The sequence below is a fragment of the Fundulus heteroclitus genome, chromosome 24 (genome assembly GCF_011125445.2).
Source record: "Fundulus heteroclitus isolate FHET01 chromosome 24, MU-UCD_Fhet_4.1, whole genome shotgun sequence".
NCBI classification, from domain to species: Eukaryota; Metazoa; Chordata; class Actinopteri; order Cyprinodontiformes; family Fundulidae; genus Fundulus; species Fundulus heteroclitus.
In genome coordinates, this window is record NC_046384.1 from 11,230,825 (window position 1) to 11,252,655 (window position 21,831).

A 21,831-nucleotide genomic window follows, 5' to 3' on the forward strand; every position below is an offset into this window, starting at 1 on the left:
GAGCGACTCGTTTTGGTGCCGTCTCTTTAAATGCAAATAAGGCACTACACACACACCGCCCCGCCCTCCAGATCACAGACCACTCCACTCCACCCCGTTCGGCCATTTTTATAGTATGCTGGGTGACAGTGTGATGAATTCTGTGGGTTAATACAACAACGGAACATCTTCACTTATCCACGTGTAGCTTGACATAGGGCTACAAAGTCACAACGAAAAATTTAAATGGTGGTTTAGCAAAATTGGTCAGCCGGCAATCCATGACCTTGTTTGGCAGCTCTGCAGCGAATACTGGAATGTAATTGTTCAAAAAACATTATAGAGAATTGAGCAAACCGAACAGCTTGAAAAATATGAGCCAAAAAGAATACAAAGATATCTACGCAGCACCTGGACAGACTACAGTCAACATTTATGCACTCCTAGAGACTCCAAGTACACAACAAAATGTATTTAGAGGCTAATAAAGTGGATTTTTGCATGATATTTTGTATGACTTTTAAATATTCTTCTCATGGTGTGTGTCTCAGAACAGAGAAATAAAGCCATTAACGTCTATCAGTGTAAAAAGGGTTTCCCCGGTGAACCACAGTGAAAGCACTTATCCACAAATGGAGTCGGCAGACTCTATCCTGATAAAGCCTTGGGATTCAACAGTAAGAGCCGAGACAGTTAAAGTGTTGAAGGACGCTGGTTTAACATCTAGGAGACAGAGGTTGTCCCCGTTTACAGGCATGTCTGGGTTTTATTCCTGGACGTGATGCCCTTTCATGGACAGATGGATAGATGCTGATCAAGTAAGGTTGTAATGGTGCCCATATATGCCACATGTTTAACCTAAGCACAAGGATTTCATTCAGTACCGTCACCAGCGCGCTGCATGGAGGAAATCATCCAAGATTAAACTTCTGTCACTTCCTCAAATACCATTGGACTATAAAATAATATGAAACAAACACAGTTGAGGGGGTGAAATACATTGTTATTTCAGTGCTATCATCAGGTTTGTTGACACCAAGCATTGTCGGCTGTCTTTGTCTGAAGTCAACGCCAGGAAATGTCATCGCTGCGTTTGTGAATGGTCTGTGCAATTAGACCATGAAAAAACTGGTTTGTACCAACGGCAAGCTATTGACACATAAATCCGAACAACTATCGTGCAAACCGGTGGAAACCATTCAGGACAAAGAGCTACTGGTTCGTTTCGGAGAAAACAGAAATCTCTGTACACACCTATATTTACACATGTGCATTAAAAGAGGCCATCACGCAAGCATTTTTACCTTTTTTAGTTTCATAAATTCAAACTATTACTTGGCTAAAGGTTTAGATTTCCGAATACACACCAAGCATTTGGCTCGGAGCGCTGTGGAAACTAAAATAAGCCTCAGAGAGCTGCCCGTCAAACAAGTCTGAACAAATTCACTCTCCCTCCTCTGATCACACGGATTCCTGCATATTTTCTCTAAACCGAACCACACTTTAACTGTCAAGAGCACTGTTGTGCGGAAAGTCTGTAAAGAAAGGTTAAAAGCACAGCCTAACCCACCGTAGACGCTCCTAAACACGTTTAATTAAACAAGTAGTTCAATTCAGGTCAGCTGCAGAAAAAAGTATTTATTTTCTGCTTGCTTCCCTCACTTCAGTGTAGATCAGACAGATTTTAATATCAGACGATAACCAGGAATAAAATGCTAATAATTAACCAGGCCTCATGTGAAAGTATCTTTAACCCCATGTTAAATTATTATTTAATAGTGACCAACTCTAGTTTTTGGTTTGATTTACACTGCAAAAACGGATCTAAAAACAGGTAAAATGTTCTCAAAGTTAGTCTATTTGTCCTTGATTTGAGCCAGTAAATAAGATTATCTGCCAATGGAATGAGTATCTTTACCCCTAAAATAAGATAATTAGACATCCTGCACTTGAAATAAGGTGATGGAGATGAATTGTTCCTATTTTAAGTGGAAAAATCTTATTCCATTGGCAAAAAGTCTTATTTACCTGCTCAAATCAAGGACAAATACACTAATTTCACGAAAATTTTACTTATTTTTAGTTCAGTTTTTGCAGTGTAAGCAAACTCAAGCATCAACGTCACTTTTTAATAGAACCTGTCTGACAACAGGTTGGACTTTCTTTCATGTTTAGTGCTCTTGTTGAAGGCACAAGACTACAGAGAAATAGTCAGAGCCCCCCCCCCCCCCCCCCAAGATCTCAAAGAGCTACACATCATCTCTTGATCAGAAGAAATTCAAGAACAGATGAGAAAATAAATGTACGGACATCGTCGGTCTGGAGCAACATTCAAAGCCACGTCTGGGGTTTTGGGACTTTTGGTGGCCATCCTCCCAGAATTCCTCCCAAAAGCGCATTGGCGACTCATTCAGGAGGCTACAAAAGAACCGAGAAGGACATCTAAACCTCTGCAGGCCTCACTAGTCAAGGTCAGACTTCATGATCCACTGCTGAGCAAAAAAAGACGCCTTGATGAGCACACAGCACCGTTTGGAAAACATTCTGCGGGCGGACGAGCTTCTTGGAAGATGTGCGTCTCCTCACATTTGGCGTAAACCTAACGCAGCATTTCAAAAACAAACTGCTGGAAGCATTAACTCTGCTCTCTAATAAAGGAATATGAAAGCTCTGCCATCGGCTCATCATGCCGAAGCGCTATCAGGCGACGCGTCGGTACAACAACCCAAAGCACATCAGAAGCTCCTCTCTCCTAAAATGGTTGGAAAATAACACAATGAACGTCCATGGGGGCGGCCTAGTCAAAGTCTAGACGTCTTTTAAAGATCTTCCCACAGCGCCACGTGTCTGCAGACGGCTAACTTCTGCAGCGTGGCAGGAAGCGGAGGAGGTGGTCAGTCGGCTGTACGCTGACGATTAAAGACCTGCTTGCACATGCACAACGAGTGTGTGTGTGTGTGTGTGTGTGTGTGGCATCTGGAGACACAGGGAAGGTCGTGCTGTTTAAGCCCCCCTTGGCGCTTTGAACTGGGAGCTCTCTCGGCTTATCTGAGGTAAACCGCAGGACTCCAGCTCACTTCCTGTCTTTGAGCCAACATGTCGTCTCATTTCGAATGGGGAACTTAAAAAGCAAGAAAAACACTCCAGTCTGTTCCGGCTTGCAGCTTTTTTTTTGCGGAAGTAGCGCCGAACAGGAAGCTGCTGCGCGGCCTCTCTCGGTCGAGAAGTGAGAACTGGCTTTTAGTTAAAACAGCAACAACCAACCCCCCCGATTGGGTGAAAGAACACAAAACATCTATTGATTTCTGCATTGATTTGACCCGATTCGCGTTGGAAACAAGCAAATTTGCGACGGCAAACGCGGAGCCACTGCAGGCCCGTTTCTGCCACGAGCTCGAATGCCCATTTTAGGCCTCCGTCTGCACAAAACAAGTGACGTGCGTAAAGCGCTCGCTCGGGAGTCTGTGAAATCGAGCAGCTGTGGCCAGGGGTGAAAAAAAAAAGAAAAAAAAAAAAAAAAGGGGGAAGCATCTCCTCCACGTGGTGCGAAGGTTCACAATCTGGACCGCTCTGAACGGGGGTTACGTAACGGCAAACAAACAGGGCCAAAGAGGGGAAGATGGAGGTGAGAGAAAAATAAGGGGTGAAGGTGAGGAATGATGATGTAATGCGCTTCGTAGTATAAGGGGAAGGAGAGCTTCACGCTTTTTTTCCCTATTCTGTCATTCTCTCAGCTAGATGAGGTGAGGGACGGCTGAAGCGTAGGCCTCGGGTTTCAGCAGATGTTGCCTTATTTGGCATCCCAGAAAGGAAGAGGGGGGAGGAAGGAAGGATCAAAATTCCACATCAGGTTTTTATCAAAGCGAGACTGACGCGGAGTCAGCAGCAGCCACTCAAGCCCCTGAAGGCCGAACGGCATCGCATGGAGTCGGAGTTTTGAGCCGCCTCTCTTTCCGTAGACGCTCCCTCCGTGCGTCTCTGAGTCGGCGCGCGGGCCTCGAAGCACAAACAGTTCATTTTGGACAGATAAAAGGCACATTCAGCTGCTCGCATCTGACACAACAACCAACAGGAAGCCGAACAGACACCTCCTTGTCTGCTCCGCGCGCCTCGCTTTGCAGAAATAGCCGCCCCCGCTGTTATCAAGCCGGGGTCACGCTTCCTGCCTTTCTGCGACTTTGAATTCCCTCGCAAGGGATTCTGGGTAGAATGATGGGGGCTACAATAAGCCCCGCCCCACCCCTCTTTTTTCTTTTTTTTTCTTTTTTTTCGGTCCCCGCCCACCTGTTCGAGCAGCAGGAAGTCAGCTCTCCCACTTCCTCCTCGTTCGGGGGCGAATGCAGAAGTGCGGAGGCTTCGAGTTGAGGAGAGGTCGCTCTCGGTTCTCCATCTGAAGCTCCCCGTCGTCCTCTTCCTCTTTGAAAGAGAAAACATCAGCTGCAGGAGCTACGTTACCGACAGTCAAAGAGTTTCTAAACATTGAGCAAAACAACAAATACGCTTCGGGTTTATGCTTTAAATGTGTTAGGGGAGCATTTGATTGATGACTTAATGCATGGCAGCAGCTAAGGCGCTATGATGGTGGTGCGTTACCCTGCCATCAAAAGGTTGGAGAATGCAGCATTCACACAATGGCCCGACCAATCAGAATGTCGCAGCTGAAGTCAAGACTCATATCAGACCAGAAAAAGCCTCAGAAGTCTTCAGAAAACCGATGAAATACTGACACGGGCGTGTTAAAAGGTAGACAAAGGCGTACAAAGCATAGAAAGACGCGGCACTTCCCCTCCCCCCCAGCTGTTGCTGCAAACTGCTGGTCAGCAGCCTGAAAGAAAGATTTGACCAGAGGGTAGCTACCGGAGCAGATAGCCTGACTAATATAGGCTTAGTTTACATGTGCTTATCTAAAAACAGCCGAAGTGCAACAAGCAAATCTACTACTAAATAAACTTAAATGTTTAAACCTTTTGTCTTATTATCTTGGAACCGTGGCGTTTTTATCAAACATACGGTGTAATACTGCGATAATCTCATATAAATCGCCCTGGATCGAGAAGAATAGCCGTCTGAAAGGATCCAAAATATAATTGTTTGATTAGGGGGATCATTCCGTCATGTCGAAGCATGAAATAAGAGCAAAACAACACGACAAGATGTTGCAGATCTTAATGAAGCTCGCAAATTTGGACTAGAAACCAAACAAGAGCGCTGAATTTAACCCTCCTGGTTGACCAAAAAGTCATTATTTAGCAAAACAAAAGCCCTTTAACACTCTGAGTTGTTCCCCTGCCACAGTGCATCTGCAATAAATCTGCGCTTAAATTGCTTAAATGGCAGAGTATTAAACTTGGCCCTGCAGAGGACAGTGAGGGGAGCAACTTCCTCCGGCCGTCCAGGACCTGCATCAGAACTGCTGCAGGAAACAGGCACCAGATAGTCAGCTTTCTCTTGGTTAACTACTCCCAATAAATGAGATAAAAAGACTATATTGTAGTAAATGTTTGTGGGTCAGAGTTTTCTCTAACGTCCTTGCCTTAAAAAGCACACCATCCCTCCGACATCCTGTGACAATGGCCGGCCTCCGCACACACGGTGCAGTGATCCTCTGGCTAATGGAGAGAGAGAGAGAGAGAAAAAAAAGTCTCTCTTGGTGTGGTAACATACTGTCCTTGCACGGGCCAGGTTATCTGGCTGGTTTCAGTGTAACAGAGGAAAGGGACAGCCCACATTCTTCAGCGCTGACATCACGCACGAAGGCCTTTATGCTCCGTTCAGTCGCTGAAAAGAGATGGATGCTGGGGTCGGTGCTCGCCATGCTGCTGCACCCAGGAGTTCAACCTAAGATTTAGCATGAAACTGTGTGAGCTTTATATATAATTAACAAAATTTAAAATTAGAAAATGATTGCCAATCATTTTGAAGGACAAGTGGAGGAAATTCAATCGTCTCCAGCAGATTCCAAGCAGGTTTCACCCTTAAATCAGACGGCAAGATGCTAGAGGAAGTCTTCATTAGCCTTAATGTGTCAGGCCAGGACCTAGGCAGGCTCTTACTATGTTTTTAACCGCAAGGAGGAAAAAAAGGCCAGACTAAAGTTTGCCAGAACAGGACTAAAACCTAAAACAATGTTTGGGATAAACTGAAAACGAAGCATGGAGGTGGAAGTGTCATGGTTTGGCCGTGGTTTCCTGCTACAGGACTGGTCCAGCTCTCCGTCATAGAGTCCACAATAGATTTTATTTTGTATCAGGGGATTTTTTTTTTTTTTTCTGGAAAAATGTGGGAGCATCTGTAAAACGAATTAAAGCTGAAGCAGACCAGGGACCTGCAACGTGACAATGACCTAAAACTCTGCAACTTCCCAACACATTTTAGATGATTTTTTTTTATTTATTTTTTTTTTTATGAGCAAATCAAGGTTAACATATGTTGTTTAAGTGCAATCAAATCCATTTTTTTCCTGAGATTGCTAAAAAAAAAAAAAATGTAGACGTTTCTTATCCGAGAACTGAATACTAATCGGGTTTGTCCCATTTCTTCTCATATGATCGTGAATTCAAATCCACAGGAAATTCTTGCCGATATTCTTTATTTTTCCGGGACCTTTGTTTGTTATGTTCCCTTAAACACATCTGGGAGACACGCTCACCTTATCATATCGCGGCTGGAGCAGCGATAAGAAGGCCAGATTAGGAAATTCCTGCACTGCAAATGGGAGCATCTCCAATCTTCTCCAAATATGGCAGCGTGCCGGCACTTGGCAAGACACGACAAAACAAAAACTAAAAACAACTAAAAAAAAAAAAAGTGGAGGTAAGAGCTGCAGTGTGTGAGTTCCACATGAGCGGACAAGGAATGTTCTCGTGTTTTTTCTTCACCGGCCCACGTAATGAAAATGTGAGAAATGACCTCTGACCCCAGGTGGATTGTTGGCGCGAGGACAGCTCAGACGTTGCTTTCGCTCACGAAGATGTCTTCGCAGAGAGTTATACAGCCAGGGAAGTCTTGATGCATTTTTACCCTCTTACTTTCTCCGTCACGGTTAATTCCTCACCTACCTATGCACACACACACACACACACACACACACACACGCAGTTACATGGACACAGCACTAAGGCAGGGCCGCTAATGAGCAGCAATGTCCACAGATCAGTGGAGGAGCAGAGCAGATGTCGCGGTGGGGGGGGGGAGCCGTTCCTATCGCTTAGCTGCTGGACAGCACCCCCCCTCAATCAGACAATGGCACCACTGGCCTTTTCCCGCCACGGCTGTGTCAGTACTGTACAGCGAGGGACGGCGACAAAGAGCGAGCAGCAGGGAGATGTGGAGAGAGGGAAGGAGAAGGGGAGGGTTGATCGGCTCCTTCAAAATGATGAAGACTCCCCTCTTGGAGCAGCTATGCAGAGCGGTTGAAGGCAGGAGGTGTTCAGCAATCCCTCTTTGCAAACTCTCTCTAGATCACCCTCCCTGATGCCCCCCCCCCCCTCCCTCTTCTTAGGTCACCTCCTGGGTTTCCTATAGCATTTAGGTCTGGGGACTCAGATGGCCGAGACAGTAGATTGATTTTGTGCCGCGGGAACCGTTACTGGGTTGATTTGAACAAACATTTTGGATCATTATCCTGATTTGTCCTGGCATTTCCATAGATCTATAGTGACGTGCAATCTAACGAGGTTCCTGGGGCCTACAGGAGAGAACCGCCCCCCCCCATAGCATCACGGATCCACTACTGGACTAAACGGCAGGAAATTTTGCACCTGACCTGCCATAAATGTTTTATGGAGCAGAAAATAACCCAAAGAATGTGTCCTAAATGTTTTTATATTTTCATTAGGACGTTACCAATTTACTAAAAAAAAAAGGCTTGTTCCAAAAAGCAGACTTTATCTATACCTCAATACCTCAATATTAGTATTATATTAATATTTGCAACTACACTAATGTACATAAAAATATTACATCTGTAAGGCAAGGCAAGGCAAATTTATTTATATAGCACAATTCAGTACAAGACAATACAAAGTGCTTTACATGATTAAGATATACCAAAATAATAAAATGTAGATAGAAAATAGAATAAAAGCAAGTAGGGATAGAATGTAGTAACAAAAAAGAACATTAAAAACAGTAAAACTGTTTAACTAGAACAGTCAAAGGTAATTTTAAACAGATGTGTTTTTAATCTTGATTTAAAAGAACTCAGGCTTTCCGCACTTTTACAGTTTTCTGGAAGTTTGTTCCAGATAAGTGGAGCATAGGAACTAAATGCTGCTTCTCCATGTTTAGTTCTGGTTCTGGTTCTGCAGAGAAGGCTGAGGCTAGACGACCTTAGTGGTCTGGAGGGTTGATACACTGATAACAAGTCTGTGATGTATTTAGGTGCTAAGCCATTCAGGGATTTATAGACTAACAGAAGTATTTTAAAGTCTATTCTCTGAGATACAGGGAGCCAGTGGAAGGACTTTACTGTACTATTACGGTCACCTAATATGTTACAAATGTCTTGTTTTTGCGACAGTACTGTGTGCAACATTAATATTGGGGAAAAAATGCCAGAAATTTCATCTCTATCTGCATATAATCAGGTTTTCTTTGCCTTTATAATAGTGGGTGATTTTTTTTCATACTTTATGCAGCCTAACACATTTCAGGGACACATTAACAACTCTGACCAAGTTGTATAATTGGCAAAACAAGACATGTAGCCAGATAAAAAAAATAAACTTTATAATAAAATCGTGCGATTGGGATGGAAACGATGAATTTTAATCGCTTCAAACATTACAGTGCCAATTAAAATCATGCCCTGGCCTGGTTGCTATAGAGACTTGCTGACAGGAGATTTTATCCATCTTTAACTTTCACAGTCCTCTGGTTTTGGTTATTTTGGAAGATAAATAATGTCTATCACCTTGTTTTTCCACAGTCCCGGTTGTGTTAGCATTTTGATCATATCTGTTTCTGAAAGTGTTGGCACATAGCTCCGATCTTGTAGTCATTGCCTGCCTTACATAAATCTCTTGTCTTTCCTAATTTCTGCCTGGGTGTCTGTAAGTTTTTCTTAAATTAATTTTTTTAATGAGCTGTTCTAATAATTGTGGCAGCTGTGGAGAAAGACTATTTATTTTGTCTTTTTAGCTCAACAAGAGGCACCGATAAGAATGAAGGGCTCTAATTAAGAGTTGTAATATTGCACAGTTAAAAGCCGCGTGCCCATACGGTCGCTTTCTAAAGGAAACTTTTTTTTTTTTTTTTTTTTTTTTTTTACATTAACAGAGTTTTTCAGGTGAAATTCTGAGGCAATTTTGCAGCACTTGTTGCATTAGAAAGGGGGGGGGGGGGTACAAGCACCACATGATTTAGAAAAAAATATATCACTTATGTGTCATAATGTGACATATTTTTTTTCCTATAACCGTCTTAGACGAGGCTTTCTGTGTCGCGTTTCACACTGGAACAATTACAACAGGCCGTTTCTGTTGCAGGTGGAGCCGGGCAGCTGGTGTCTGGCACCATTTAAACATGCAAACATGTTGCACAGGTCATAAAAAAACAGGATGCAGGACCTCGCTGCCAGCATATTTGACATTTTTGCTGTGGAGTGTAATGGGGCGGCCGCAAAAAAAAAAAAATCCGACCCGAATGGAGCTGACGCAGCTTCCTTGAAAATGTAGGCAAATTGTTTTAAGAGGTAGGGAAATTAAACCGCAGGAGGAAAACTGTCCTGCTAAAAGCGTGTAAACACAGTTAAGGAACGAGGAGGAGGGGGAAAATTAGAGAAAACGAATCCATTAAACAACTTTACTGCTATAATTCCTCCCCGCTGTTCCACAGATGCTGCTCGGCCCGACTGCCGCAGCAACAAACCCGTCGTTCACTTTCGGCATCACCTTTAACACCCGTCCAATGCGTGCGATGACATAAGTGCAACAGCGGTGGGTGCAGCAATTCCCATCTAACGTCTGAGGAATGCACGGCGGTGGACGGCGGGCTGCAGGAGGAATGCTCACAGTTTGGGGCAGGTCAGGCCGGACGTTTCGGAGAGCAATAGCTGGAAGAAGAAGAAGAAAACGGGGGGATGTCTTGAGTCTGAATCAGGTTTTAAAATGTGGCGTACGTGTGTTTGTGCAGTCCTCCAGGATTTGTCTTGCCCTCGCAGCACCTCTACATATATATGAATGCAGGGATTACATAATGCGAGGTCTGATTGGCTGCTGCCAAGCGGGATAACTGCTCTGGCCCTCCATGGACGCATCACGGTGGATTAGAGGGAATATTGGAAAGTTGCGCTGAGGGGCAGACGGTCCGCCCCGGCTGAGTGCTTTCTCTTTCACGTCGGCCTCTATTGACGTTATCTCTCAAATAAACTCAGTGAAAGCAAAATGGAGATGGAGGGGGAAAAAAAAAAAGGACATTTTGTCTTTTATCTTTTAAAAAGGGTATAAGATGCGAACAAAAGCACTGAACAGAATAAACGGAGCCACACAATTCGGCTCAATGTTTCATCTTACAATCCCAAACTGCAGCGCATATGAAAACAAAATTGTCTCTCAGATTTGTTAGATAATAATAAGACCAAGGAACATAATGCTGATGGGTAAAGGTCTGAAGAGGGTCCGAGGGTCACAGAAAGTTGCCATGAGGCCCATGGTAACGCTGGAAAAGTTGCAGAGATCCAAAGGGTTACCATCATTATTGCATGAGGCCCTTCGTCTCTAAGGTGATTGAACTTTTTAGCCTGTTTGTAAAAACACTGGGCAGAAACACGGCGGTGGCAGCATCATGCTATAGGAAGAAAACCCTTTTAGAGGCTGCAGATGACATGAGGTTCGTCGGCCAGCAGAGCAGGACAACGGCGGCAAACATCAAGGTGGAGACATGCAGCATAATTCTTGCAGCTGTAATTATGGCAACAGGTTGCTCTGCAAACTGTCACAAATGCACGCCACGCCTTCAAGATCGGCGTTTGTACACCAAAAAGTGGAGAACAACGCATTGTTTTCCTTACACTTTCCACTTTGAATTTCAACAGGCAGGGTTGCTCTTGCAAGGACTTGCCTATAAAGTTCAGATGTTCTGATTTATTTATTTATTTTTTAGCATTTCTACAGGCTTCAGCAGCATTTCAGCAGACTTTATTTCCAGGCCTCGGGCCTCCGCTTAGCAGGAAAATTCAGGAAAAGGTTGCGCCGGCAAATCCTGACAAGTCTGAGCCACAAGCACAGAGGAGACAGCAACCCTGCGCGGCAGGCCCGAGCACGCTTGACCCGACTTACACGGCCGACACTCGCATACCCGCTGTCAGCCGGCGCAGCGCAGGCCAAGCTCAAAACCCTCTTTTTCCCCTGAGTCTGAGGCAAATCGGCGGATCGGCTCGTTTGGGTCGCAGCCATTGATTTTCTCGAGCCATCTGCTCAGATTTGGCCCTGGCAAACATTTCCATGACAACGCAGTGTTAAAAAATTAGAGTCTCGCTCGATTTTGCCGTCTGCTCGTGCGGTGGATGTAAATCCACCGTTCCACGAAGAAGGAGAACGCATGAGAAGCACGAAGCCGGGGGGGAGAAATCTGCACGTCTGTTTTCGGTTTTATTGCTTTATAGTCCAAACCGATCTCAAATAAAAAAAGGAAACAATGGCGCGGTGTCATTTAGATTTAGAGGAAGTTTACACATGGGGGTTTTGAATGTGCAAACCGGGGCCAAGCGAGCGAGACAGAACATCCCGGCTGCCTCTCGCGTTCCCATAAAAACAAGCCTCTTCGACGTTTCTCTATCAAGAGATCCGCTTTCCTGCGACCTTTTCTCCTCCATTCTAACCACCGGTTTTCAATTCCTCCGCAACCCGGTGCAGACACTGTGCCATTGCTTGAAAAGCATCTGACCACTTGTGAAAGATAAGGTGTCACCAGTTGTTTAGAAGTGTGTGAAACATGTTCAGCTGTAAGACGCACAGACAATGAGCGGCAGAGGTGAAGTTTGGCTCCTGTTGCAAATGTGAGCAGAGCTAATAGTTGGTCTCAGCACTTCAATTTGCTTTGGTTTACACTTTGTAAGAGGAGAAATAAATCCATCACATTATAAAACAGCTTCAGTTACCAGGCTTTTTCTTAGCTAGCTAGCTAGCTAGCTAAAGTAAATGTTAGCTATGGAGCACACTGGTGACGCTAGCTAGCTGGAGTTAGCATAAACAGAAGTAGCTTGCATCACCAAAAGCATAAAGCTGTGGCCTATAAGTACTAAAGGCTGTGTTAATCTACTACGGTACTTTGCATAAATGCTCATGGAGAGTCACATTTTGTCACGCTACAACCACAAACTTCACTGTAGCTCAGTGGGATATTTCGCAGATAAGTCTAGCTCGTATTAATTTTGGGCCCTTTTCCTTTCATACCCCCAAATAAAATGTTGTTATTGAAGAAAAGTGAACAAGAGGCCTCATGAAGTCCAAGGAACATGGAAGAAATAAGGTCATTTATAGGCCATACATTCCACAAACACGTAGCTATCAGGCCTACACTGACAGGCGGTGCAAGGAGAGCAGCAGAGTGGAGACCAATCTCAGCTTCTGAAATGTTCTGATAGTAGCTCCTAGCTCCTAGCTCCTGTTCCTTGACCTTTCCCGGGGTCAACATCAGGAACTCTTGAGACTGCTGTGTTGATTTCGGACAGCCTTTAATGCATCATTACATGACGGAAACACACATGAATGATTCTAGTCAAATCCGGGCCTACAGCCTTCCGGGAATAAAAAACTACAAAGTGTTCTCTTCTCTCCACTGGGCTGTGCTTATACGTCATGTCATGCAGATAATTGTGGGATTCTTCATCCCTATACTAAAGGAACTATAATAGGAAGTGTACAGGCTCCTTTTCCTACCTCCTACCTTACTCGTACAGCACTTACTGTGGCGACTGCTGACGCAGTTCCACTTACCAATCCTTACCAATTAGACCTTTTCGGATGCAGCCCTCGTTTCTCCACAACCCTGACTTCTAAATCCAATATGGCTGCCTCGCTGCAAAAGCTTTTTATTTGTTAAACTAGTCAGTTAAAATACACTGTAAATAACTCTAAAGGGTTTGAAAGAACAAAATGCAGAGAAGCGTACGTACCTTAGCTCATATTGCTAATTAGTCTAGTTAGGATCTTGATCTTGGAGTTGAACCGCTCCAAGCAGGGTTGGATTGCTTCAACTAATCCAAGTTCTGGTTTACCATCTTCTACCACAAAACAGGTAACACTTTAACATTGAAAATAAAAGTATGGATATTTGTTCTGAGCTTCAGAAAAGAGTCCTTAGAACCAGGGCTGTTCGTTAATTTCTAAAGTGGAAGCTTTCTGTCAATAACTTTAACCTACATTTGTTTCCCCTCCCAATATGTTTTTCATGTGCTTGCCGTAACACCAGCCTGTAAATGCAGTCTAAATGTCAGTGGGTGAGGGAGACAGATAAATGCTTAAAATGTGGGTGAGTTGTGTCAGCCTCAGCTCTGACAAGAGCAGGAACTAAAGAAGTTGCTTTGTATACCCTTGAGGCGCCTCAGTTCTCATTACTGTGACTGTTTTTCTGACTGTCAGTTGTTCGTTATATAAGATCCAGCCAAAGGCTGCACACACACACACACACACACACACACACACACACACACACACACACACACACACACAACAAACCCTCGTATAAGCCTGACAGGACCTGCATGTCTGTCTAAAGACTCTGGCTACCATCGTTTCAGTGCGATCAGCATCTTGTCAGGTTGGATTAGCTCATCATAGCTTGTTGGTTTGTTGCCCTTGACAGGCTGGTGGTTGTCTGCGGAGTCAGAACGGGTTCAGACAAACGTGCCCACAAGGTTCGGCGATCATTCCAAGTGCCCCGCCGAATTACCGGCACGCATTTATTGGAAATTTTGACCAAATTATGTTAGTGAGGTAGCACAATCTGACAGTTTAACAAGCTTTACCGGATTTTAAAAGCAAATTACTCCCGCCACATCATCGTTGAACCTCCACCATATTTAAGGGTTTTCTTATTATTCATCATTCTATTCACTATTGGTTTTTATTTTAAATGTTTATTTCATTCGTTGTGTTCAAACCAAGCAATTAAACATAAAAGCAAACATTTTAAAGTCCAGGGAAGACAGATCACCCGAAAATACCATATAACTTTAAAACGATTCCTGGATCAATGTGAGCTTCTGTGCTTTCTGTGTCTCTGCTCTTTCTTCTCTAACCCCCAGTCAATCGAGGCAGATGAGCGTTCACACTGAGCCTGGTTCTGTTTCTGCTGGATGTTTTCCTCCCTGTTAAAGGGGAGTTTTCCTCTCCACTGTCGCTTCATGCATGCTCAGTATGAGGGATTGCTGCAAAGCCATCAACAATGCAGACAACTGTCCACTGTGGCTCTACGCTCTTTCAGGAGGAGTGAATGCTGCTTGGAGAGACTTGATGCAACCTGCTGGGTTTCCTTAGAGAGGAAACTATCTGACCCAATCTGTATAATCTGATTGAATTTGACTTTGTAAAATGCCTTGAGATGACATGTTTCATGAATTGGCGCTACATAAATAAAACTGAAGTCCTGAATGAAATCAACCCAGAGTAATCCTGAAAAGCAACAGTTTTGTCACGTTTGAACAAAGCACACAGTTCCAGTTAAAGGGCATTTATTTCCACATTTCAGAGCTAGAAAAGATGGAGCGTAAATAAACTAAGTAACCTCTACATTAAAGTTATTATTTTCAGTCATTCTGAAAGCAGAATACAAAAGATCATGAAAACAAGGCTTTTAAATACATCTGTAGGGTGCCGGTTTGTAAGATCTCGAGTCTTGAGATCTTAGGGAACATTTCTCTCGACTTCTTCCTCCTCACTGGATTAAAAAAAAACACAATCATAATGTTAAAACCCAAACTTTAGACAAAAATGATGTGGTCACCAGTGTGTTTTATCTGATGTTATCCATTGATGCCTGAGTTCTTCATTCATCGATACGCTTTGGAAATTTTTTCATCTATCACTCCTAAACAATCTGACATGTAGACAGCATCCGCTTGTTGTTGTGGAGACCCCAAGTTACAAATTACTGCAAAGCAGCGCACTGCAAAAATGGATCTAAAAATAAGTAAAATGTTCTTGAAATAAGTGTATTTGTCCTTGATTTGAGCAGGTAAATAAGATTATCTGCCAATGGAATGAGAATTTTAACCCCTAAAATAAGATAATTAGACATCCTGCACTTGAAATAAGATGATGGAGATGAGTTGTTCCTATTTTAAGTGCAAAAATCTTATTCCATTGGCAAATCATCTTATTTATCTGCTCAAATCAAGGACAAATACACTCATTTTAAGAACATTTTACTTATTTTTAGTTCCGTTTTTGCAGTGCGGGCTTTGTAGATCTCTCTGTCTGGCCTCTCCTGCCATTACCATCACGCAGACTCATTGTTGCTACAAGCACCAGTTGTCCTACTTATCGTAGCCTGGCCTCCGAGTCCCACTGAACCGCGTCACCCGACTGCCAAACGGCCGCTCCCCGTCACCCAATTCGGCCGAGCCCCTGAAATGGCACACGCGTGCAAAAAGTGACAACCCGTTTTTGCGACGGCCTTCGTGGCCCTGTGCAAAGTGATTAGTTTGTGACGACTGCGAGGGGCCTGTGAGGCTGCATGAGCGGTGGGCGCAGGAATGCCCGAGGCCTGTCAGCCTCTTATTGTCTTCATATCAGACGCCGCAGGAGAAAAACAGATGCTACATTGTTGGAAAGCTTGAGGTTCGGCCGGTTCGGCATCTAATCTCATCAAGCCGTTAACTCAGAGGAATGTTTCAGGCCGTTCGCTGACTCAAACGGTGTCCAAACACCTATTGGGTAATTGGTCATGCTTTCTTCATCACGACAGGGCTGTTGGTAACATACGTACACGTGCAAATCCCAAAAATAATCATGTTTGAAACTGGAGGTTGATTATTTGCTTTTTTTGAGCCACATTGGAGGGCTTTTGAGCTAAAACCACAGTATGTATCAGGTCGTTTACTCTTTGACTAGGCCACTTTTGCTTGTTTTGTTTTTCAGCCGTTCAGATGTAGATAATTTCCCCCCTTACATTACACTGCGAAAATAGAACTAAAAAAAAGTAAAATCTTCTACAGCTCTGGCAGTAATCGGGAATGGGCGTCGCTAATGAAATTCAACCACAAATTTGGTCAATTAATTTTAATTCATGGTTTAATAAGGGGCAGCTTTCCCATTAGATTGGTATGGATACCCCCTCCCCTTCTGAATGACAATTGTTCGTAAACTGCCTTTTGTTTTTGACCGATGTATCTTTGTCGGATACTAAAATTGGTGCAAAAAAAACGGAGCCAAGTGGAGAAATACCTTTTCACAGAGAGAGAGCATTAACTGTGTCAGCTCTTCACAAGTTACAACAACTCATCCCACGGGAAATTTGCTCCGATCAAATATATATAACCTCAATTGTAACCTAATCCGAAAGACGATCTGGGCCACTGCTGGTCATTCATTACAAGAATGCAGCTGTAATTCAAATGTTTCCACGAGGCATTCGGAGCAAAAGAAAAAAAAAAGTATTTCAGCCATGAAAAGTTGGGGCGTGTTGGCTCCAGCGCTGGAGGAGCAATGAAACACGACACCATTCAAGTTGCTTGGAGAAATCCAGAAGACCCAGGACACGTTTAAAGGGCTATCAGATGGCAAAACACAGCTGTTTGTAATGTGAGGCAAGTTTTTACAACATGGAGATGTAACTAAACACACTTTCCTGAATGACGGGAGCCGCAGTCTACAAAATAAATAAATACATAATTTGCTTTTTGGTGTGTTTTTTTAAATCATACTTGAAGGGAAGTCATATCTGACCATGACAGAGACAGCTGTTTATTATGTTGGAATTTTAGTATTAACTAGGATAAATGCTTTTAATTGCTCATACATGGTCAGCTTTTCTTTCTAAACTAATATTTTACATTAGACTTAAACTACCAGAGCTTTGAGGCGTCATTAACGCCTACTATCCAGTCAATGGGGTTCTTTTAAAGCGTTCAGGAGCCTTGCATGCCAAACAGAGCTGATTATGCCTACTTACGGCTATACATTTGTATTTATTGGATTTTACTTGTAAATATTTCAACGATTCACAGCGACAGGAAGTGTGCAAACGGTTGCCAGCGCTACTTTCTGTATTTTGAGAGCGCGTTGTGCTTTTAACAGACGGCTATTTCAGCAGCACATGTTAGAAACTGTGTACCAATTTGTCAGTATGAACTTTAGGCCCATTACAGTCAGATTTAGCATGCATACACAGTATAATTATCGCTGAGCTTTTTACATATTTATAAAGTTTCAACCACGAACCTGCAGGCAAAGTAGTGCGTGATTATGAAGTGGATTAAAAAAGGTCTGTGTAACTTAATCTCAATATAAAATGTAGGTGTTTATAGGATCAATATGACCCGATAGATGGAGCAAAAATACAGGTTAATCCTGGAAGAAAGCCTTTTAGAGCCTGCAAAAGAGTTGAGTGGGTCCAAGGTTCCCCCTCCAGCAAGAGATATAGTGTTTTAGTGGCCTAGTCAAAGTCCAGGTTTATATCCAGCTGAGAATCTGTTGCAAAAGTAGAAAATTACCACTCGAAAATGCTCTCCATCCAATCTGACTGGATTTTTCCAATTTTGCAATAAGAATGAGGGGGGGGGGGTTCCCTCTTTAGATGTACTTGGCTGGTAAAGACATACACAAAAACATCTGCAGGTGTAAATCTATCACAAAGGCCTAAAAAGTATTGAATCAGGGGCTCTGGATCCACTTAGCATGCAAGATGTTTTCCGATTTTTAAAATCATCCATCCATCCATCCATCCATCCATCCATCCATCCATCCACCAATTATCTATACTGGTTTATCCAAACAGGGTCATGGGAGAGCTGCTGCCAATCTCCCACAGCCATTTGCATACTTTTTCAAGCTTCTGCATTGCAAATGACTTGTCGGCCATCAGTGGCTGGAGAGAGTTTAGGCTCATCTGCACAGATAAGACAAACAAGAGATTGTTGCTAAGCCCTTGTTTTAAAGCATCAGGCACCACTGCAGGCCTTTCCAGAGCTGGATGTGAGCAAATCTGGACAACAGGGTGGTGCTGAAGAACACTTCTTGAAAACTGACTAGACAAAACTTTGTGTCTTTGAACTTTTATAGCGTTCAAGAAAAGTGCCGCCAGATTTGAAACAATCCTGCATGTCATTTAACTTTAACCATGTGCTGAAAGGGACAGTTCTGGAGGTAAAATAGGTAAAATAGTGTACCTAACAAAGCGGCCAGACTGAACCCAGTATACAGTCGGGACTGATTTCTGGAGTGTTTCCCGTTTTGCTGCGACGTAGAACTTGGTTTCAAACCAATCGCAGTAACGCTCCGGCTCGGTAAATCTAATCTTTGTCGACTTGTTTGCGTTAGCTTTCAAGGATTTGGTTACAAACCCTCAGTGTGATGCACAACAGTGAAGTGAAGCAGCAGCGTGACTCATGCTCTTGGCCAACGAGTGAACAACAACGGCCAGTGTAAGAGGGAGCGAGGCTTCGCACTTTTTCAGAAATGCTTTCAAAACACACACTTTAGACTTTCAGTAGCGTCTGGAATCCCATACGGCGATATCAGAGGTTTTTTTGTTTTTTTTGTAGCTCCTGGGACTAGGAGTGCTTTTTGTGTGTGTGTGTGTGTGTGTTTTTTCTGAGGACTTTGTTTTGGAAAGACAGAAATGGAGGGAGGGCCCGTTTCTGGGAAATGACCCCACTCTGACCCCAGGAGGGGGAGGGTCAGCGAAGGCGGAGAAAGAAGAGGATTCTTTCGTACACCCTCATCCCACTAAAATGCCCCCCCACCTCCCACCTCCTGTGTTTCTTATGTTAATCCATCCCTGTTTTGTCTGAAATTTCCCATCAGCTCTCAGGCCAAAGTTGTGCTCGTTCCAAGCCGCGGCGTGGAGGGATACTCCCGCTTAATCAAATGAAAACAAGGTCAAGATTGAGTGGGATTCACCCGGCTCGCTCTTTCTTTGTGACTATTTTGGCTGCGGCTGAGAGCCAGTTTCATGTAATATACACATCCTCATAAACCTCGCTTATTTCCTTCATTTCAACAAAAAGTCCTATCCAGTAAACCAGCTAGATCCTGAAGGAATTTGCTTCCCTGTCTCCCAAAACTACCTTTTTGGAGAACCCTTCATCTATAATACGTCCAGATTATTTTTCCCTGCATGCTCCGGCCTCCGCTTTAACAGTTTTCCCGCCCACATCTTGCACTGTCCAGGCTACATCGGTATGACAATCGACGGCGTAACAGATGGCCTCCATCTCAGGCCTTTCTCAGCCAATCCAAACATTTACATTCTGATGAGGGCTCGTTCAGAAGATCGGCGTCGTATCTGTTTGTTCTCTTCTCTATTGGAGTGTTTAACCTCTCCGTTTTTTTTATTGCACACAGACCCACTCTGCTCATATCAATAAATACAGCAGCAGAGCAAAAATCTCTCTGCAGCATTTCTCCGGGCGCTTTGCTCCCCTGCTGAACGTTTGGCTGAAATTAAGCGCTCCATTAAAGTTTGTTGCTTGTGGTTAAAGAGTAAGCGGCTAGCCTTTGCATCGTGCGGTTTTAGTTTTTATAATTTGTTAGTTAGAAGGTTTAACGGCGGGTTTGAAATGCTTCAGGGTGGCACAGTTGGTTTTCGCCCAGCTGCAGGACTGAGGTCTTATAAACATGTATTTCAGGGGATGACATAGGGTGCCGGGGAACCACTCATCACAGGAAAGGTTGCCGTTCATTTTTGGGTTCTAAACAAGCCTGTATTAATTTTTATAAACTAGAATTGGATGGTTACGTTTGAAATCATTGTAAATTTCCATCCATCCAGAGTTAAAATTAAAAATTTCCTGCTGGAACATCCGGTTGTCTCTAAGTTTTGACCCTCTAGCCATCGGTTTGAAGGGACGTGGAAGAACATGGAGACAGTCCTTCGCCTTCATCATTCTATTGATTTTGTGCTAAACGCCAGTTCCCTTGTTAGGGGAAACAGCACCACAGCATCATCATGCTTGACTCCTGGTGAGTCTTAGGTTTGAAAGCTTCACCTTGACTCATCTTGCCATCGTGATAAAAAAAAAAAATCAATCTTTTATCGGATCTTGGAAGCTTTCTCCAGAACACATTTGGTTTGCCCATCTGGGCAGCTGCAAGTATCAGTCGAGCTATGAAGGAGCCAATTTGGAAAATGGTCTTCCACCTTCGTCTTTGTTCACATTAATGTTCAAAGTGTATATCCCTCTATTATGGCCTTGCTCCTTGGTGGTTCTTGGGTTGTTCCTGATTATTTTAACCTCATGGCCGTCAAACTGTGCCATTAGTACCACTAGTAGTCCTTATGCAACTTTTAGCGGTATTCAGATAGGTTTTTGACAGACATTTGCAGCCAAAAACATCACACTTGCCTCAATTTCTCCAAAGAAATGTTCACAGAAAGTAATCTTAAAACCTGTCTGTGCAAAATTAAGTGGATGGAAGCGAAATATGAACAAGTAGTGTTTCGTGCCGTCATTGTATTTGTCTGTAAAGTCAGAATAACACCAAACACAAAGTGTGAACCAGTTCCAAAACTATAACAGCAGCAGGGTTGGCGAATTGGTATACTCCGTGACCAAGCTAGCTACTATTAGCCAACTACATAAGCCAGTCACGGTGCATTTTATCCTTCAAACACTGTAGCTGCATGTTCACTAAATGCAGGTGACTGTATAGCATTGTGAAGGCAACTTAATGAGACAAAAACAGCCTAAAGTGCAAAAGGAATCTGTGTTTTAGTGCTGCTGTCGCTACATTTTAGTCAGCAAGGCAAGGCTAGGCAAATTTATTTATATAGCACAATTCAGTACAGAGACAATGCAAAGTGCTTTACATGATTAAAAAATAGGAATAAAAGCAAGTAGGGATGGAATGTAGAAACAAAAAAAGAACATTAAAAACAGTAAAACAGTTTAACTGGAACATTCAAAGGCAATTTTAAACAAATGTGTTTTTAATCTCGATTTAAAGGAACTCAGGCTTTCCGCACTTTTACAGTTTTCTGGAAGTTTGTTCCAGATCAGTGGAGCATAGGAACTAAATGCTGTTTCTCCATGTTTGGTTCTGGTTCTAGGTATGCAGAGTAGGCTGGAGCCAGAAGACCAGGTGGCCATGTTGGATTTTGAGGATGGGGTTGGCAAGAAACCTCTGTTCAACAAGGAAATTACTACTTTTGACTACAAACTAAATGGAAAATTACCAAATAGGCAGAGCCAACCAATTTAGTTTCTTTTATTTTACGATATATCACAACTAACCAAGAAAGTCCAAATCCTGCTGTTTTCTCGTTCGGTATCATGGTACTTGGGAAGCTTTTCCAACAGGGACTCTTGCTCTAAAAAGCCTGAGAACAGATATTCTGTCCACAGTTTTGTCCGTCTGAGGGGGGAATAATTTGGCCAAGCAATTTGAAATTTGGACACAGTTGGGCGTTCCTACAGGACAGATGTTCAAAAACACATGTTCAACCTGGTTTTGGAAAGGATAAACCTGGCCTATTTGTTAAGCACTTGGGATGGACCTGAAGACAAGTCCGTTCCAGAAAACCAACTACTTTAAATTAAAACTGTCAAGCTTATGCCCAAATCTCTATGATCCACAGGCTGCATTCAGAAAGAAACATGTCTTAATTCAGCCTCCCTTTGACACGAATGGCAACATAAGGTCGGGCCAAATGAGGCAGTTACGGCTCAGCGCTGACACTGTGATTGTC

General features: G+C 43.3%; 1 protein-coding gene across 2 annotated transcripts in view; it reads right to left on the reverse strand.

Annotated features, from left to right (window-relative positions):
* LOC105917423 (transcription elongation factor A N-terminal and central domain-containing protein) overlaps positions 1–21,831 on the reverse strand; it is a 42,750-nt gene that overhangs the window by 15,119 nt on the left and 5,800 nt on the right. The window contains exon 2 of one of the 2 annotated variants that reach the window (XM_036128359.1): positions 4,264–4,393. The exons of the other annotated variant lie outside the window; for it this stretch is intronic. Coding sequence (XP_035984252.1) covers positions 4,264–4,393 — 130 coding nt within the window. The remainder of the gene's footprint in view (positions 1–4,263; positions 4,394–21,831) is intronic. 2 annotated transcript variants of the gene reach the window in all.